General features: G+C 48.4%; 1 protein-coding gene across 11 annotated transcripts in view; it reads right to left on the bottom strand.

Moving 5' to 3' along the window:
- The window catches only part of LOC120820747 (vang-like protein 1), a 31,694-nt gene that overhangs the window by 8,079 nt on the left and 8,002 nt on the right, over positions 1-15,613 (bottom strand). For 9 of the 11 annotated variants that reach the window (XM_040178871.2, XM_040178897.2, XM_078101992.1 and 6 more), the window contains 3 exons: positions 10,978-11,104; positions 856-1,287; positions 209-384 (listed from right to left, as the gene is read on the bottom strand). In XM_040178871.2, coding sequence (XP_040034805.2) covers positions 209-384; positions 856-1,287; positions 10,978-11,104 — 735 coding nt within the window. Of the gene's footprint in view, positions 1-208; positions 385-855; positions 1,288-6,853; positions 7,228-10,977; positions 11,105-15,613 lie in introns of those variants that run through there. The other 2 variants (XM_078102001.1, XM_040178904.2) reach the window with 2 other exon arrangements.

The following is a 15,613-nucleotide window of genomic DNA, read 5'->3' as shown; positions in this document are numbered from 1 at the left end:
ACACTGTGTACCGACTGACTTGTTGCTTTGTTTGTCCCGCTGCCCTAAATACTTGCTAGAGCGCCAAACGTTGATTCTTCCGCCCCGGAAAATAGTCCCCTACGAACACGAACACTTTTGGGCGCGCAGCTGTTTGAAGGAAAGACAGAGTCTTTGAATAACGCATGAGAACCTCACGATAAAACAACCATGGGGGCGGCCTCCTCACCTGAGCTGCCCCAGGTTGTAGTGCCTCGCCTCGCCGTCGGTGGAGCGCGCGACGCACACGGAGAAGCACGGCTGCAGCTGCCGGAGCTCCAGCAGCACAATGGCCAGGTAGTGGATGAAGAGCAGCGCGTCCACCAGCGACACGGCGTACTGCACGATGCCCTGGTAGTTCTCGTCCTGCCAAGACATCAAAAGGGGTCATTTGTACCACCGAGGGATGTGCACGGTATTTACGGCATTTCAACTGTTTAAAAAAATATATATATACACGCTACTGCAGGGATTAAAAAAAGAAAACGGTGGTTATACACATGTAAGACAAGATGTAGAGCGCATGAATATTTAGATGCATTTCTAAGGGTTTCACTGTTTTTCCTACATGCATTCTGAATGAGGGACCAACCAGGATTTTAAATTACGACTCTTGCAGTAAACACACATCACTGGGGAAACCAAATCTCTGTCTTTGGTTGTTTTGAATGTTGTTAAGCTTCTGAAGGCATTAAAAATGAATGTGCCTGCAATTCATGACACTTCCCCCGCTGCTTTTGGAAATATTTGTTTATCAAACGCACAGATTGAATGTTTATTCTCCGGTTGCCCTTCACTCGCGAGCGATGACATCACCACATTTGGCCCTCGGCTCACCTGCGAGTCGAGTATCCTGACCCCGTAGAACAGCCAGTACGAGGCCACGAAGAGCAGCACCAGAACGGCGAGAAGCGCCCGGAACACAAAGACCCGCGGGAGGCCGGCCCGCGGCGGCCGGAAGAAGAGCGCCCAGACGGCCAGCAGCAGTATGAGCAGCTTGAAGGCCACGGAGATGAAGAGGCCCTCGCACGCCGTGCCGCAGCTCTGCAGCTTCTCCGGCCAGAGGAGGTGGGGCAGCGCCAGGAAGGCGAGCGGCGTCAGGAACACCAGCAGGCCCAGGACCACGGCCAGCGCCAGGCCCAGGTAGCGCCGGCAGTCGAGCCCCACGCTCTCCTCCAGGTCCTTGGTGATGCGGACGACGTCCTCCTGGGAGAGGCTGTGCTCCGACGTGCCGGTGACGGCCGTCGTGGTCTCGCCCCAGTTGTCATCCTAGAGGCGAGGAAGGAAACAAGGGAGGATTTAAGAGAACGGGTGGGTTTCCTCATTCCTAGCTTCTTGATCCTCTTGGATGGAAACTGATACGGTCATATCATCTCTTTTGTCTCTATTCTCCTCTACATCATTTTGTTTAAATATTTATTTTAATCTATACTCAGCCAATGTAGTTTTAATGCTAATTTGTAGGTCAGTTAAATTGTCTTTTTTCACATGTATGTTCAGTAGATATGTGCATATCTACTGAACATACATGTGAAAAAAGACAATTTTACTTTTTTCTGGTGCATGATTTTCAATCCAGATGCCTACCAGTTATGCTGACTCGTTTGTATGGTGATGGATCATATTATTCAGTCTAGTTTAGTCTTTCATCCAGTCATACTACACATCACTATAATTCAGGTACATATTTACATATTAACTAGTTTTAGCACACAGTGAACACATTCAATGCATCTCTGGGTTCTTGTCAAACAATGATTTCAAATCGTTCAGATGAGCTTTTTACCGTCACCTCAACAAAACAAACTGGAGGTAATTTCCAAGCACACACGAGAAAAGAAAGTAATAGCAGTCAGGAAGTGGAAAAAGTAAACGGCGTGAGCTGCCAAATGGGCTAACTGCTGACGTCTGGACCGGACTGCATCCGCAGATAATGAAGGTCATAAGAGCGGATAGGACAAAGGAAGATAAGAACTCTTTGCACAGTCAGTGACAAGCGACCCGCTGGCGATAAGAGGGCCGACGAGCGGCTACGGGAACCCCGGATGACCAAAAGCCACGGCTCCCAGCATGCAGCTCCATTGCAGATCAATCCAATTTCAAAGACTACATGCTTTATCAGTGCAGAGAGAGCAGAGAGGAGATGCATTGTGATTGAGGTAGATGGGGGTGGAGCGGGTTGGTTGGATGGGAGGAGGGTGGTGCGTTGGGACGGAGAACATCCCACTGGCCTCGGGGGTTAAAACAGCAGAGAAAGGGATGAAGCAGAACAATGGGAGGACCCGGGCAGAAAGCTCAGGATGTGTTCGAAGCTAGAAAGAAGCTACTATTATCACTCATATAGCAGCAGAATGTCCACTACTGTATAGAAAATCCTACATATGTATGACGGGGGAAAATTGAGCGGAAAATTTATATTTATTACAGGATAAAACTGGAGGGACCACAACACATGAAAGGGTGTCTCACAATTAAAACCCAAAGTGATGAGCCGTAAACATTTTCTGTTCATGGGATCATTTACCGGAGACGACAAGTCAAATGTTGCCCGGCTGCCTGCTTGAGGTGGTTCGGTTTCACCTGACCTTTGACATGACAACAGCGGTTGTAAATCCTCAGCCTGACGCCTGCGCCGCTCTATGAAGAGCCCGAACATCACGAGCGGCCAACCCCCGCAAGCCAGACAGTGGAATGCACGACCCGGGTTCCAAAGGTCGGAGAGGGAAGACGTCGACCGTTCTCCTCTCCTCAGACGTTGGTACCCGAGGGACAACGTGCACGTGTCTCATTCATTGGTGCAACAACAAGTGAAGGCTGTAGTCACGTAGCCTTTAATGGCACCTCTGTCTCATGTGTGACTCCACAAATCAGCCTCGCTTTATACCTTCTACATTTTACGTGAAACCTTATGAATCATCTCAGCCTAGCCAACCAGCTCCCGCTGGCCCAGAGGATGCTAGTTAGCGTAGCTCGCCAGCTTTCAAGTGGGATGCAACCAAAGACACGGGTGTCTCAAATCGCTGCGGTACCATTGTGTGCTTATCGCAGTAAAGGTCTATGGCCAGCTGCAGTTAGCACCACAGCGGTTAACGTTTCACCCGGTCACCCTGAGGTTTGAGGTTCAAGAGGCTTTTTCCACTAATATGAATCCTCTGTTGAAAACGTCCATGGAATTGTAAAACTTCTCCTTACACCAAAGGTGTAAAATGAAACCTTCTCCTTCCTTAATTCATCCAAGAGTAATCCAAGAGTGACGCCCCATCAACTCTAAAGTTAATGATAGTCAAGATTTCATTTTTTTCAGAGAGAACATTGAAAGCCTCTTGACGAATCATAGGAAGGCGGACTGGAGAGGCCCTCAGCCCCTCTGCAACAGGCTTCTGGCACCGAGCAATTATCCCCCTCGCACGGCAAAAGTAAGCAAGGCCTCATTATTTTTCTCTCTGTGTTAGCGAGGGATAAGTGTCCCACGGACCTCCTTCACACGGAGATTCACAAGTCACCGGGGACGACGTCGCGCCTGCCTCAGCAGCTCTGCAGCTATTCTGTTAAAACAAAAAGCGTCCCTGCCGGGATGTTTGCTCACGTCTCCCGATTCAAAATGTACTTGAGTCTTAATCTCGTCTGACTACCGTCCAGCTGGTCAAGACAAGCCTGCTCCGTGTCTTTATACAGTTTTGTTAGATTTTTTGCTTGTATATTTTTATATTATTTTACTTTATCTTATTTTATTCTATTTTATTCTTTCATTCACACCAAGAATGAAGACAAATTCCTTTATGTGTGACATATGTGCCAATAAGTGGCTTCTCATTCTGTGTGTGTGTGTGTGTGTGTGTGTGTGTGTGCAAATCATGGCATAAGTTGTAAGGTCTCTCCTCACACCCACTCATGAGTTGCTGAATCACACAGTGCTTAAGAACTGTTTTAAGGAGTCTATCACTATTGTGTTGTTTAATTGAATATCTTGTAGATTTATTATGGGCGCTGGAAAATTGTGATGGACGCATGTTTTTTGCTATTTGTTAATAATCTGCATAGTTTGCCACATTGACAGAATAACTAGCAGATAAATCAGTACCTTTAGGCCAAAGTGGCCCAACCGTCGATGAGGGACGTTTCCTACAATTCTCTGAGAATCCTGGTTGTGTCAATAGAAATAGTTATTTCACTACATACATCCAACTAAAAGGCTAGAATGTAGAGCTATGAGACGGCCAGCTTGCCTATGAATTAAACAAATATGAAACAAATCTCAAAATAGCTGCCAAAGAACATTTAGTCCCTGATTTTGTCTATTAAGCTCATCAACAAACCGCCTTGAAGCTAATGAAGTTTGCCGCCTTGTTGTCATTGGCTCCTTCCTACCCTACCTGGGCTCCCCCCTCAGCCGCCACGGTTAAAAATAGACCTTAGTGACCCACATTTCCTAACGGGATTAAGCAGAGCCGCCACCTCAGGCTGATCTGCTTCAGCACCAGCAGCCTTGCAGGAGGCCCATTCAGCGCAGGAAAGTAGGTTGAAGCGGAGGAAGAGGAGCGGCTCGGAGAGAGGGAACAAAGAGGAGGAGGGGGGGTAGGACCAGGGGGTGGGGGGGTGCAGGGGGGCAAGAGAGACACGTTCAATAACAAGCCAGCCAATTACACGGGGAGGGATTGATCCAGACAGGCAGGCAAAGCAAGGCCAGTGGCAGTTCAAAGGCCGGGGGGGGATTACCGGCTACATGTGTGTCATGAATAAAATGCACCTCCACTAAACACCTGTCAGGTCCACTCCGACGAGACGCCTACAGGGATTTATTCAACCCAGACAAAGGTTTTACGAGCAGGTCCTGCGCTGTGGGAAAGGGCCAGGGGGGAAGGGGGGGGGGGGGGGGGGGGCGACGTTCGGGCGGCGACTCAACAGACGTACACGGAGGACATTGGGGACGCGGCGTGATGCCTTCTCACATACTCTCAAGAATGGAGGGGTGTTAAAGAGGGATCGATACAGCGATGAAGCTAGTGTCTTGGACGCAGTTAGCTTAGAAGGAGAGGAAACATCTACATCAATTAACATTCGTCTATGCAGAGCTTCCTCCGTCCCGGCCGGAGCTTCATATTTAGAGTGGTGTCAATCTGGAGGACGTAAATGAAAAATAGACTATTCCTTTAAAACGTCTCTGTGAGACTTTCTCATAGGGAAAAAGGAAAGTATAAGCAGCACCAAGAAGAGCATCCGTACCAGCTGAGCCGCTTTCTCTGAGAATAAAAAGAAAGGGCCTCATTAAAAGCTGTAGAGCGCCGTGGAGACGGTGCTTTCTGTAAGAGGCAGATGTGCCATGCAGGTGTGACTTTAATGAAATGTTGGCCCGGTTGCAAACTGTAAGTGCTGCAACATGATACAGAGGCTGCCGCGCTTCAAACGCATCCGGCGGGACATTTGAACCGCACACAAGCACAAGGGGATTGAACAAGTTTCCTGCTCAAAAGGCCGTCGGGGTGTTTTGTTTTTAAATGGTGTGAAAGATTGTCCCGACCCCCCCAACAAAACAAATTTAAAAATAATACCCCAAAAGCTTAGAATATTTTATTTTGGTTAAATTCTGCGGTTGAAATCGAAGAAAGATGAATATTTCACCCATCCCCTCTTTGGAATAACGATCACTCGGGCCTCAAAAGAGCTTCTCATTAAAAAACACTGAGTGTATATATACACATATATGTAGCACGGTACACTTACAAGCTGTATCAGCCTGTGTCCACGTTTCCAAAGCTTTCAGCTGAGTGTTTTGTGCATTCTTTCTATAAATAACAGCCATTGTCTCTGGCGTCCTGGATATTCACTAAATCAAATATGCAATAAAAGCCTGTTTTCTGTTGTTCAGCCATAAGTGAGCTGCAAACAAAGCCCCTTCGCTCAGAGCAGGACCAAGTGCACTCTACTCACTCCTGGGAGGTATGTGCGAGTGTGTGCGCAAGTGTGTGTGTGTCAAATACTGCATTCCCAGAGAGCTGCTCTCAGCCATAAAACCAACCTTTGCTCAAACAACAATGCGAGGCTGCCAAGAACTTGTCGGGACAAGGCAGGGAAGCGTCTTAAAAAATAGTCTCCCCGACTAATACGAAGGACAGAAGAGTGACGGCGGGACAATGGGCCGCTGGCCGCTGAGCAGCGCTCGATAAATAAAACGTCAGTGTGGTTGAAAAGGATTATGCACAGGAATGTCAGGTAAGCACAGGGAGGAGGAGGGTGTTGAGAACTTCCAATTTAGCAAAACCCGGAAAGTGGTGTGAAGATTATGTGGTATTAAGAGGGAGAGCCGGCGGAGGAACCTGAGATGACTTTGCAGGATTACAATTTGAAATCCTCTCAAGAGCAGATTTTGGGGTAAAGAAGCTCTTTGCTGAGTGTGAAGGATAAGACATTTGCTTCAACTCGCAGAGTGGGAGCTGTCTTCAAGAGCAATTCATTGGAACCGACATATTCCAAATTCTAAAGTTACGAAAGAAAGATGCACGTGGAAATTCAGACGACAACCTCGTATGTGGAGGAGGAGCGACTTCCAGCAACTGTGCATCCTGGAGCACGAGGTGACGTCATCCACTGGTCAGCCAATCAATCAATCAATCAATCAATCAATCATTCAATGGAATGGCAACTTTCTTAAATTGACAAACATTACATGCTTAATTTATGGCAAATTGTTGGTCAAGCAGCCCTTCCCCACAAAGGCATCACGCAGAAGCTTCCTGCCGGTTCCTGTGAGAGCTGAACGTCCAACAACAGCGAGCTCTGGACGCCATTCCCTTCTGTAGGAGACCGTCTTCCATGGTTCCCTCCGCGCTCTTCTTACCTGGCTCGGTTTGGTCCCTGCTCCGCAGCTGGCCACTGGAGGAGAGTTCCTGATAGGGTCTTCTTCTATGGTGGTGACAATGACTTCCCTTGTCTCCTCTATGGCCTCGCACACATCGAGCACCTGCAGCACTTCGTCTGCCGCCTCCATCGCCGCCGGCGCCTGCATCCTCCCCAAAGTCCTCCCCGAACTTCACCTCAGTCCGGCTCGCCCAAACATCGTCTCTGTGCTTCCTTCGCCCGATACGTCCCAGAGTGCATGTGTGTGCGCGCCTGTGTTTGACCTCACAGACGCTGCTTTATATAGAAATCTCTCCCATCATGCCTCGGGAGGCATTGTATTAGACCGCGCGCTCGCTCGCCACGAATGGAGATGGAGGAGCGGCGCAGCGCGCAGAGCAGGGAGGGAGGAAGTGGGTGAGTGATGATCACATGGGATGTCCTGATAGCAGGAGAGATGTTGGGGGAGGGGGGGGGGCACTGATGGATGGATGGAGAAGTAGAGCTGGAGCGGAGGAGTACAGTTAATGAACCATCCAGAGAGTCAACAACGCCAATTAGGTGCCATCTCCGTACTCTAGAAGTTTCACCCATCATCTTCTCCCCCTCTCTCTCTCTCTCTCGCTCTCTCTTTCATCCATCTCTCCCTCGAGGCATCTTCTCTCATTCTCTGCTCGCCTCGGCGCCACTCTCAGCGCATCGCTTCTGACCCAGTGAGCACGGTGGCGTCTCAGCGCTGCGGCTGGTTAAGGGCTGAATGTGGGTTAGTGTGTGTGTGTGTGTGTGTGTGTGCGCGCATACACACTAACACAACAAGGTAGGACAATACAAGTTCACCTGCGGTTTCATATTTTCAAGTGCAACAGTCATATTTGTTTGAAAAACTAAAGAACTCTGCTGCGACACTAAAGTGAAGCCAGACATCAGGGGAGGAACTGTTAAGATCGCGCTGACCTCACCTTGAGCCTTCAACCATAGAATTCTTCTCTGAGTGGTTTTACATTTTTCAAATGGTCTCCCTGGTGACCTGGAGGTCAGGTAAGGACCTTGGATCGTTCCCCTCCGCGTCTGTCATCTCTCAACTGTCAACTTGCTGATAAAGGCTGGAAGAGAAGACGGCTCCCCAAAACAGTTAACCTCTAAAAAGCCACCGAGAAGAAACGTCGCTGTGCTTCAACACTGCTGGAGGAACCCGAGACTTGGGTTCGAGAGGAAGGAACATCAGAGATCTGGTTTCTTGATTGTGGACCGCGTGCGAATCACAGCACGATCACACAGATCTGAGTGCATTATGAAACTGAATGTTGTTCAACATTTCAGAAAGCACCTTATTCCTGCTCAACAGCTGGCCAACAAGGGCGGGTGTGGGGGGGTTCCCTCTCCAAACCGCTTATCTAAAAATAAATGCAGCTGAACCCCATGTTGTGATAGGAAGGCACTAATTCCCAAAGAATGCTTTGTGGTTCAAACATATCGCATTCCTCTTGTTCGACACCTCGACGCCCGTCACCCGCTCAGATACCCACGATCACGCAGCAGCAGCAGGACGGATTGACCCAATGCAACTCATTCCTGAGCGTCGAAAGACCCCCAGAACCGCCCGCTGTGATCAACAAATGCTCCACGACAAGTTGTTTAACCCTCATGGGAAAATACGATCATTCGCTCACTTAAAGAGGGCGGGACGAGAGGCCGGTTCGCCCGGCACAAAGACTAGCAGAGGTTAGCAAATGTGACAAGTTGGCCTTCCAGCGTCTTCATTAACATTATTACATCACTTTGGTTTCATTCCCCTCCAAAAAGCCATTTCCTGGAATCTCCGCTTGTTACTTTGCGACTGGTCCTAGCCGATAAATATTACAAGGCATTATTGATTATGATTAAACAAACATGGTTTCACTTTGTTATCCAGCTGCTCCGGCTTCACCATCAGCATCCAGACAGTCAAACTGCTCCTCAGAATGTGCTTTGATATTTGTGTCCTGCTTGCTGCCAAGTGAACGCACAAACAAACACATTGGGGCTTTCAACGAGTATTCTGTATTCGGATATATATTCGAATAGCTGTTAAAATCTATTCAAATGTGAATAAATAAAAAATAAAAAATAAACACAGCAGCAGCGCGACTGCCTGCTGCATGAATAAAATTGACCAGAAGCTTCATGCACTGGTTTGATTATTTGCCGTTTCATGCCAAGGAAAAGTTTCCTGTTTACCAGCACAGCTCGCTCGGAGCGTTCAATGTCGGTACTGTAAAACTTTCACTTTCAATCACTGAATGAAGCCTGACGTATTTGGGACAAGAATCGGGACCTTAAATTGACTCTTGATCAGCACTCAGCATTTGTTTATTGTTGTCGTTCATTGAAACCGCTATGCGCAGGGGGGGAGGGAGGGAGGGGGGGAGGGAGGGAGGGAGAGCGTGTGTGCGAGCGAGAAGTCTTGGCCATTAGTTCAATTTTGAATGGGTAATATGTTGTTAATTATGTTTAAACTTAAATAAATAAATGACCTATACAAGTAGTTATGTCTTGTTGTATTAATTTGTCCTGTTATTGACGTGTCTAATGCGCAACCAGATATGTGCTTTTTTTAAAGCGAATATTCAAACGTAAAACACACACACACACACAATAGCAGGGTCTGAATAACTCTCTAGCTAGCGTGTCATTAATTTGAGGTCTGAGCAGAGCTCCTCCCGTCCCTCCACCCCTCTTCTCCCGGTGAGGCTGTGAGAAACCTTTTTTCCCCGGGAGGACGTCCCAGGTCAAGTCTTCTGTTGAGCCGGAGTTGCAGGGCTCTGATTACCCCCCCTTTAAACGCCTCAGCATGGATAAGACGTGGAGAGGGGAAGAGGAACACCAAGCTGCGCTCCGTGTAAAATCCTGTCGCCTGTAAAAAATTTGACTCACACTCACTAAAGAAGAACGACCGCTAACGAGTCGCGCCAAGTAGGTCAGTAGACGATTGGCGAACATCGGATCTCGGCGTTTACACCCCCCCCCACCCCCCCACACACACACACCTCTTTTAGAGGATTAAGCCGACCACTTGATGAGGGAGGGGGGGCACTGTGCCAGACTGCTGTTAGGCTATAAAGGGGCTAAAAGCTCTTCTTTCATTAAACTGCGTTTGACTGTTGCCAGCAGCAAGTGTTGAAGTTTCCTGCTTTCAGAGCGGCTTTGAAGAGATCACAGATAATGGCCCCCGGATCCTCGTCTGCCGCCTCTTACACTGACTATGGACCAGTCTGGATGCATCTCAGCTGTCTGCCGCGAGGCCTCCACTAAAGCCTCTCTGTATTTGTTCTGATTTTCTAAGTAACATAGAGGAGAGTTTCAGGCTTCAATAGTTTTTTATACATGTGAGCGTCTTAGTGTGTAAATGCAATTCTAAAAAATGGATCATGAAACAAATGGTGATTTGGCTCAGAGAGGCCACTCAAAACGTGAGGTAACAAATCGGCTGTGACTCATCAATCGTTTTGGAACCACGACCCTTTGCATCCCTCGGTTGCTACCCCGCAGGTTTGCGTCCCAACGCGCCAACACACACGGCCGCCGGATCCACCCGTCTTGTTCGCTCTGCCTTTTATCGCACTCCAAGAAACATGATTGTGCCACGGACCGAAACCAACAGCTAAGCCAACGCCGAAAGAAGAAAAGAGATCATTTGCCGATCAATCTCCTACCTTACACCTCTGTGCTATCAAATAATCCAACGCATAATCCATATTTTGTTACTGACCTCGCTGTCAACATGGTTCCTAAGATGAAAATCAAAAGCAGATAAGCTGCCAGGTTTTTTTTAATGGTCTGGTCTGGTCAAACCAGGGGGTGAGGGGGTATTGAAGCAATCTCCCCACGAGACTTGAACCTCATCATGACTTGACCCCCTCCCCACAGTGAAAAGTGCCAATGACTTTTGCCCTCAAATACCAGATGGCCCGGTCTGATAAACTCAACTCATTTGGAGGAGCTGTACTCTAAATCTCCTGTACACTAAATCCCTTTTTAAATCGGGCTCATGGGCCGCGGTAGAGGCGGGCGGACACAAAGTGTGAGGGGACTCCTAATGGGAGGGTCTGGAGGGGCGGGGCCAGGGTGGGGTTAGGCCGGCCATACCTGGACCTGCTCGCCCCGGACGGCTGGGTCGGCCAGCAGCGGCTCTGCGGGCGGCGCGGTGATGGTGACGGACTTTTCTGAGCGGCTGTCTTTACCGCGGGACTTGTGGCGGTCGCGGCTTCGCTCCCTGCAAAATAAAACGGAGAGACAGTTTAGTACGAACGTTGACAGAGAAACACATTTCTGTGGAACCGTCTACATCCCAGTGACCTTTGACCCCCCCCACACATTATCATCAGTTCATCCTCAAGTCAAACGGGACGTTTTGGGACGGATTTGATGGCACGTCCTGTTTGACAGCAACAAAAGACAAGCACTGTGCAGGAGACGGACAGCTCCAGAGTGGACGTCTGTCACGCAACAAAGAGAGCAGCCTCCAGACGCCGTCGGATTTACGTTCGACGGACGCTGCTGTGAACTGTGCCCCACGTAACCCCTCCTCACACACACACACACACACACCACATCACAGCATCACTCATCACACGGGCCTCTGACTCAAGCATACGAGCTCCATTAGCAGGACCGATCCTCCCCTCGCCCTAATCCCGCATAGATCAAGGAACGCCGGCTTTCCGCACCAGCCAGTTAATCCCGCGTCCACGTCCCTCCAGCCGCTGACATCTTGAATGGAGGACATACGGCCCTCTGAAGCACGGGAGATGCTCCGCCGAGGTTACTGGGACAGACGTATTGGACCTGGGGGGGCGACTGAAAGCGTCAGGCAGTTCTTTTCTGGCGGCGCGTCTGGAGACGACAATGAGGACATTTAAAAGATGCTGCTGTCTCCAGACGGTAATAACTTCCTGCTGTCTGTGCGCTCGTTGCTTCGTTGGTAATCACTTTAGTTTTACGAGCCGCACTGGAACCTAGAAAATCTAATTCCCATTCTGTCCATTAAGACACTCGAGCACAGGATGTTGCTGCAAAAAAAAATGTTTAAACGGTTACTGGCAGATAATACAAAACCGGGTCCTTTTATTATGAAAGGTAAGAACAGACCTGAGTGGATCGGGTCTGTGCTGCACCTTTTTCATTATTATAGAGGGAACTCAACCCGAAGCGTCAGCGCTAAAAGAAATGCATACGACGTCCGAGTCAATCGCACAAATGTGAACGTGCCTTTACAGCAAGATTTACTGCTTTACGGCCACAGTTCGATTAGAGCGGCATTAATCTTTCACGCTTCACACTAACAAAAGACAACAAACTCCAGAGACCCTTGAATGAAAAAAAACAATTCATAACCGTAATGCACAGGACATCCTGCCTGCCGGGGGATCCGAAGGGTTCTGTGCGACTGGCAGAACCTGAGCTGTTACAGTCTCACAGAGCGGCGTTGGCTGGACAGAAGTGTTTTTATTAAAGGGTGTTAGCCGGCCTGTTATCCTCCCCTATTCTTGTACTTCCCGTTTTCAACAACGCAGACTCGTTTTTCCCACGGACAATCACAACAGCGACTGAGGTTTCCGGTCTGCTCAGAGCTCCTTTCCAACAGCCCCCGAAACTCTCTCACCGACGGAGTGACTGACGCGGTCCGGTCGAATAAATCCAGGAGATTAGGTCCACGGAAGCCTTTAAATATATTACAGCTACCGTTTTTACTTTACATATTATTATGGCTGTCGTCATCACAGGAGAAACGGTCGCTCCAGCAGGAGCGATCATCCGTCACTGATTGGGATTATATATATTATGTATTATAGAGAGGCGACAGTGATCCTCCTTCAGACTGATCAGCAGAGCAGTAAGCAGTTCTGGGGGAAGGGAAAAGTGATTGAAAATAACTTACTTAACAATATGTACACTGCCATAACAGAGCAATGCTTCTCGTTCTTTATTTTCCACGTTTGGGCGTTGGTGGACTATGAATTTCTCCACTGAGAGGCATCAATGTAATAGATGCAGTAAACATTCCCATTCAAATCAATGTAGCAGAATAAGGGACAGGACAAGAACTACAATGAGGGAAAAAATGTCTCGGCCCTGGTGTCATTCATAACATTCCTCTGTGATTAAGCTGCACATCCCCCACATCCACATTAAGAGATAACGAGTAATGAGCAGTCGCAGGCAGGTATTTAGAGCTACCGGCTGACAGTAAACAGGGTGTGAGTGGGTGTCTGCTCTCTGCACACAAAGCATGTGTAATGTCCATGTGTGTGTCGCACACAGCCAGAACACCTGGTTCTCAGGGCCAGACTACGGATGCGTAAGAAGAAGAAGAAGCAGGGAAGAGCAATAAAGGAAAACAGAAAAAAATAGTATTGAACCGCATTCTGAACGGAGTAATGGAGGACGCACACAGACAGGAAATACCGACGCGAGCAGCCCTGCGGGCAGAAGGGGGGAGTGGCTTGAACAGACCGGCCTGTGTCTGTGTCCCCCCAAAATGGGGGAGGGTGGAGGGGGGGCAATGCGCACACACCAACGCACACCTTCATCCACCACTCCTTCCCCACATCCTCTTCCCGCCCCACTAACGTGCAGCCGGCTCATTGGTGTTCCTGCGGCGCGCTCGGCCGCAATTTGATTAACGGAATTCGTCTTCCATCGTGGATCCCTCAGGCGGGTTGGGGGCGGGGTGAGGGGGGTCCTGTGAGGAAGACCAATGTGGCACGCCGGGGCTGCCAGTTGACCAATTTGTTCTCTTTCTCTGTGTGTGTGGCTGGCAGGGCGGCCCACGCAACACGCCACGCCTTCCCGGCGCCTCAGCGGAGGACTCAGCCTCGGCCAAATGAGTAGAGTCACAGAGCCAAACAAAAACTGGCCAGCCACACGCTCAGCTGGGGGGACACGCAGCCCCGTGGCCCGAGTCCAGAAAGTGAGTTGAAATGGGATCTTCATGAGATGCATATAAATTGTGGTACGATCCAGGAACCTCCGAACGGAAATGAGACTGAATTAATCATGTTGATGCTACATGCTGCCCTTTAATTGGAGTTGGAAAAGAAACAATTTTCCACGTGAACAGCAGTTAATGTGAGATTTGTAATTTCATGATAATTGGAATATTCATCGTAATTCATATTTATCTGAGTCAAGGAGCCGAGAATTGGGGAACTTTTGAGGGAGAAAGGTGAATCAATACAAAACTACCATAATCCTAAAAGGGTTTTGAAAGTTAAAAACAGGTACAGAATTATCATGCAGCCCAAAATATATTATATTATTTTATTGTGTTTTTTACTTTTATTTTTTTGGCACTATAATCCCTAGAATATCTGACAACTCAATTATTCAGAAGTATCCCGTAACCCTCTATATTATCTAGTATTCAACTAAATATGTCAACGGCCATGCAACAAAAAAATGGCGTGGCTGCCTTTTGCTATATGCCAGAAGTCATGAGGCAACAGAATATTACAACCAAGGACAGAAAATGACATTAACGTCCTTCAGTTAATTTTGCAGCTCTGGCCTATTTAAACGTTCATTAGCATCAGTGTAATACTCACAATTATTGAAATGACTGCTCTCTGGTGAATTCGCGTTTAGCTCTTGTGCGACTCTACACGGCCTGAAGGGAATACAAATCATTCTACATGCAAATAAATAAATAAATCTTCTTTCTTCCTGCTTCTGGCAGGAACTAACGTCAATAGACATAGACCACTATGGAACCGAAATTCACTAAGTGAACTTCATGCTGGATTGAAGAAGACTTGTAACTGTGACCATAAACTGGATTGGTTTGCAGTGTTTAGTGAGGTAATAAATCCCATAGACTTCTATCCAACCAGCCATTAGATAGGATGCCCCTCCCCATTGGCTTTTACTCTTCAGGGCCAGGTGTTGCCGCTGGTCATTACTGAATAACAAGGGAAAGTATTCTGGACAATTGGGTCTGACACAGGATGGGGAGAGGGGTGAGGAGGGGAGGGAGGTGGGGGGTGGGGGGGGCAGAAAGCCAACTGAGGAAATCACTCCAAAAACTGTGCACCATCTGTTTATGAAAACCTAAGCCAATCCCATTGCATTCTTCTATTATTTCCTGACAAGTTATGTTAGAGATTGACTCATAAATATGCACAGATTAAAAAACAAAACCAGAATCATGTCGCTGTGTGATTATTTGTACGTGATCACGCTTCACCGCGCCTGCATCTGTGCGCCACATCGGGGTAATTGGACCACGGTTATCCAGAGCTGCCTCACACGTCGCAGCCTCTTGGAGGGAGATTACCTTCTGACAGCGATGCAAAGGGCTTCCAAAAGCCAGCAATTTGTTTGTTTTTTCCTTTTAATTTCTTAGATGGAATTATGTGCCAGCCGGTGACTTTGGCACAGATGCGGGGAAGACGCTTGGCGGGGATGCCCGTATGTTTCTTTCCAATTTGCCGTCACTCACTTGAAAGGCTGCAGAAACAGAAGCTACCCACCAGCACCCCCCCTCACCCTGATCTTTGATTCCAAATCAATGCAAGACCACTTTTGCTCTGCTCTTACTTTGAGCTACAAGGGCACATTCCTGCCCCGGGGAATGCCAGCTTGAGAGAGGGAGGCAGGGGCACCAGTGATACGCCCGGGCCTTCCCATCCTCGGGAGAGTAGTTAGGAATCCATTTGATATGGGGGGGAGGCGATAGGGGCAGAGGGGTCAAGAGCAAACCAGAAAGGGGGCAGCTGCTGCATTC

Source organism: Gasterosteus aculeatus, chromosome 1 (assembly GCF_964276395.1).
Source record: "Gasterosteus aculeatus chromosome 1, fGasAcu3.hap1.1, whole genome shotgun sequence".
NCBI lineage: Eukaryota > Metazoa > Chordata > Actinopteri > Perciformes > Gasterosteidae > Gasterosteus > Gasterosteus aculeatus.
This window is presented reverse-complemented; position numbering and strand designations above follow the sequence as displayed.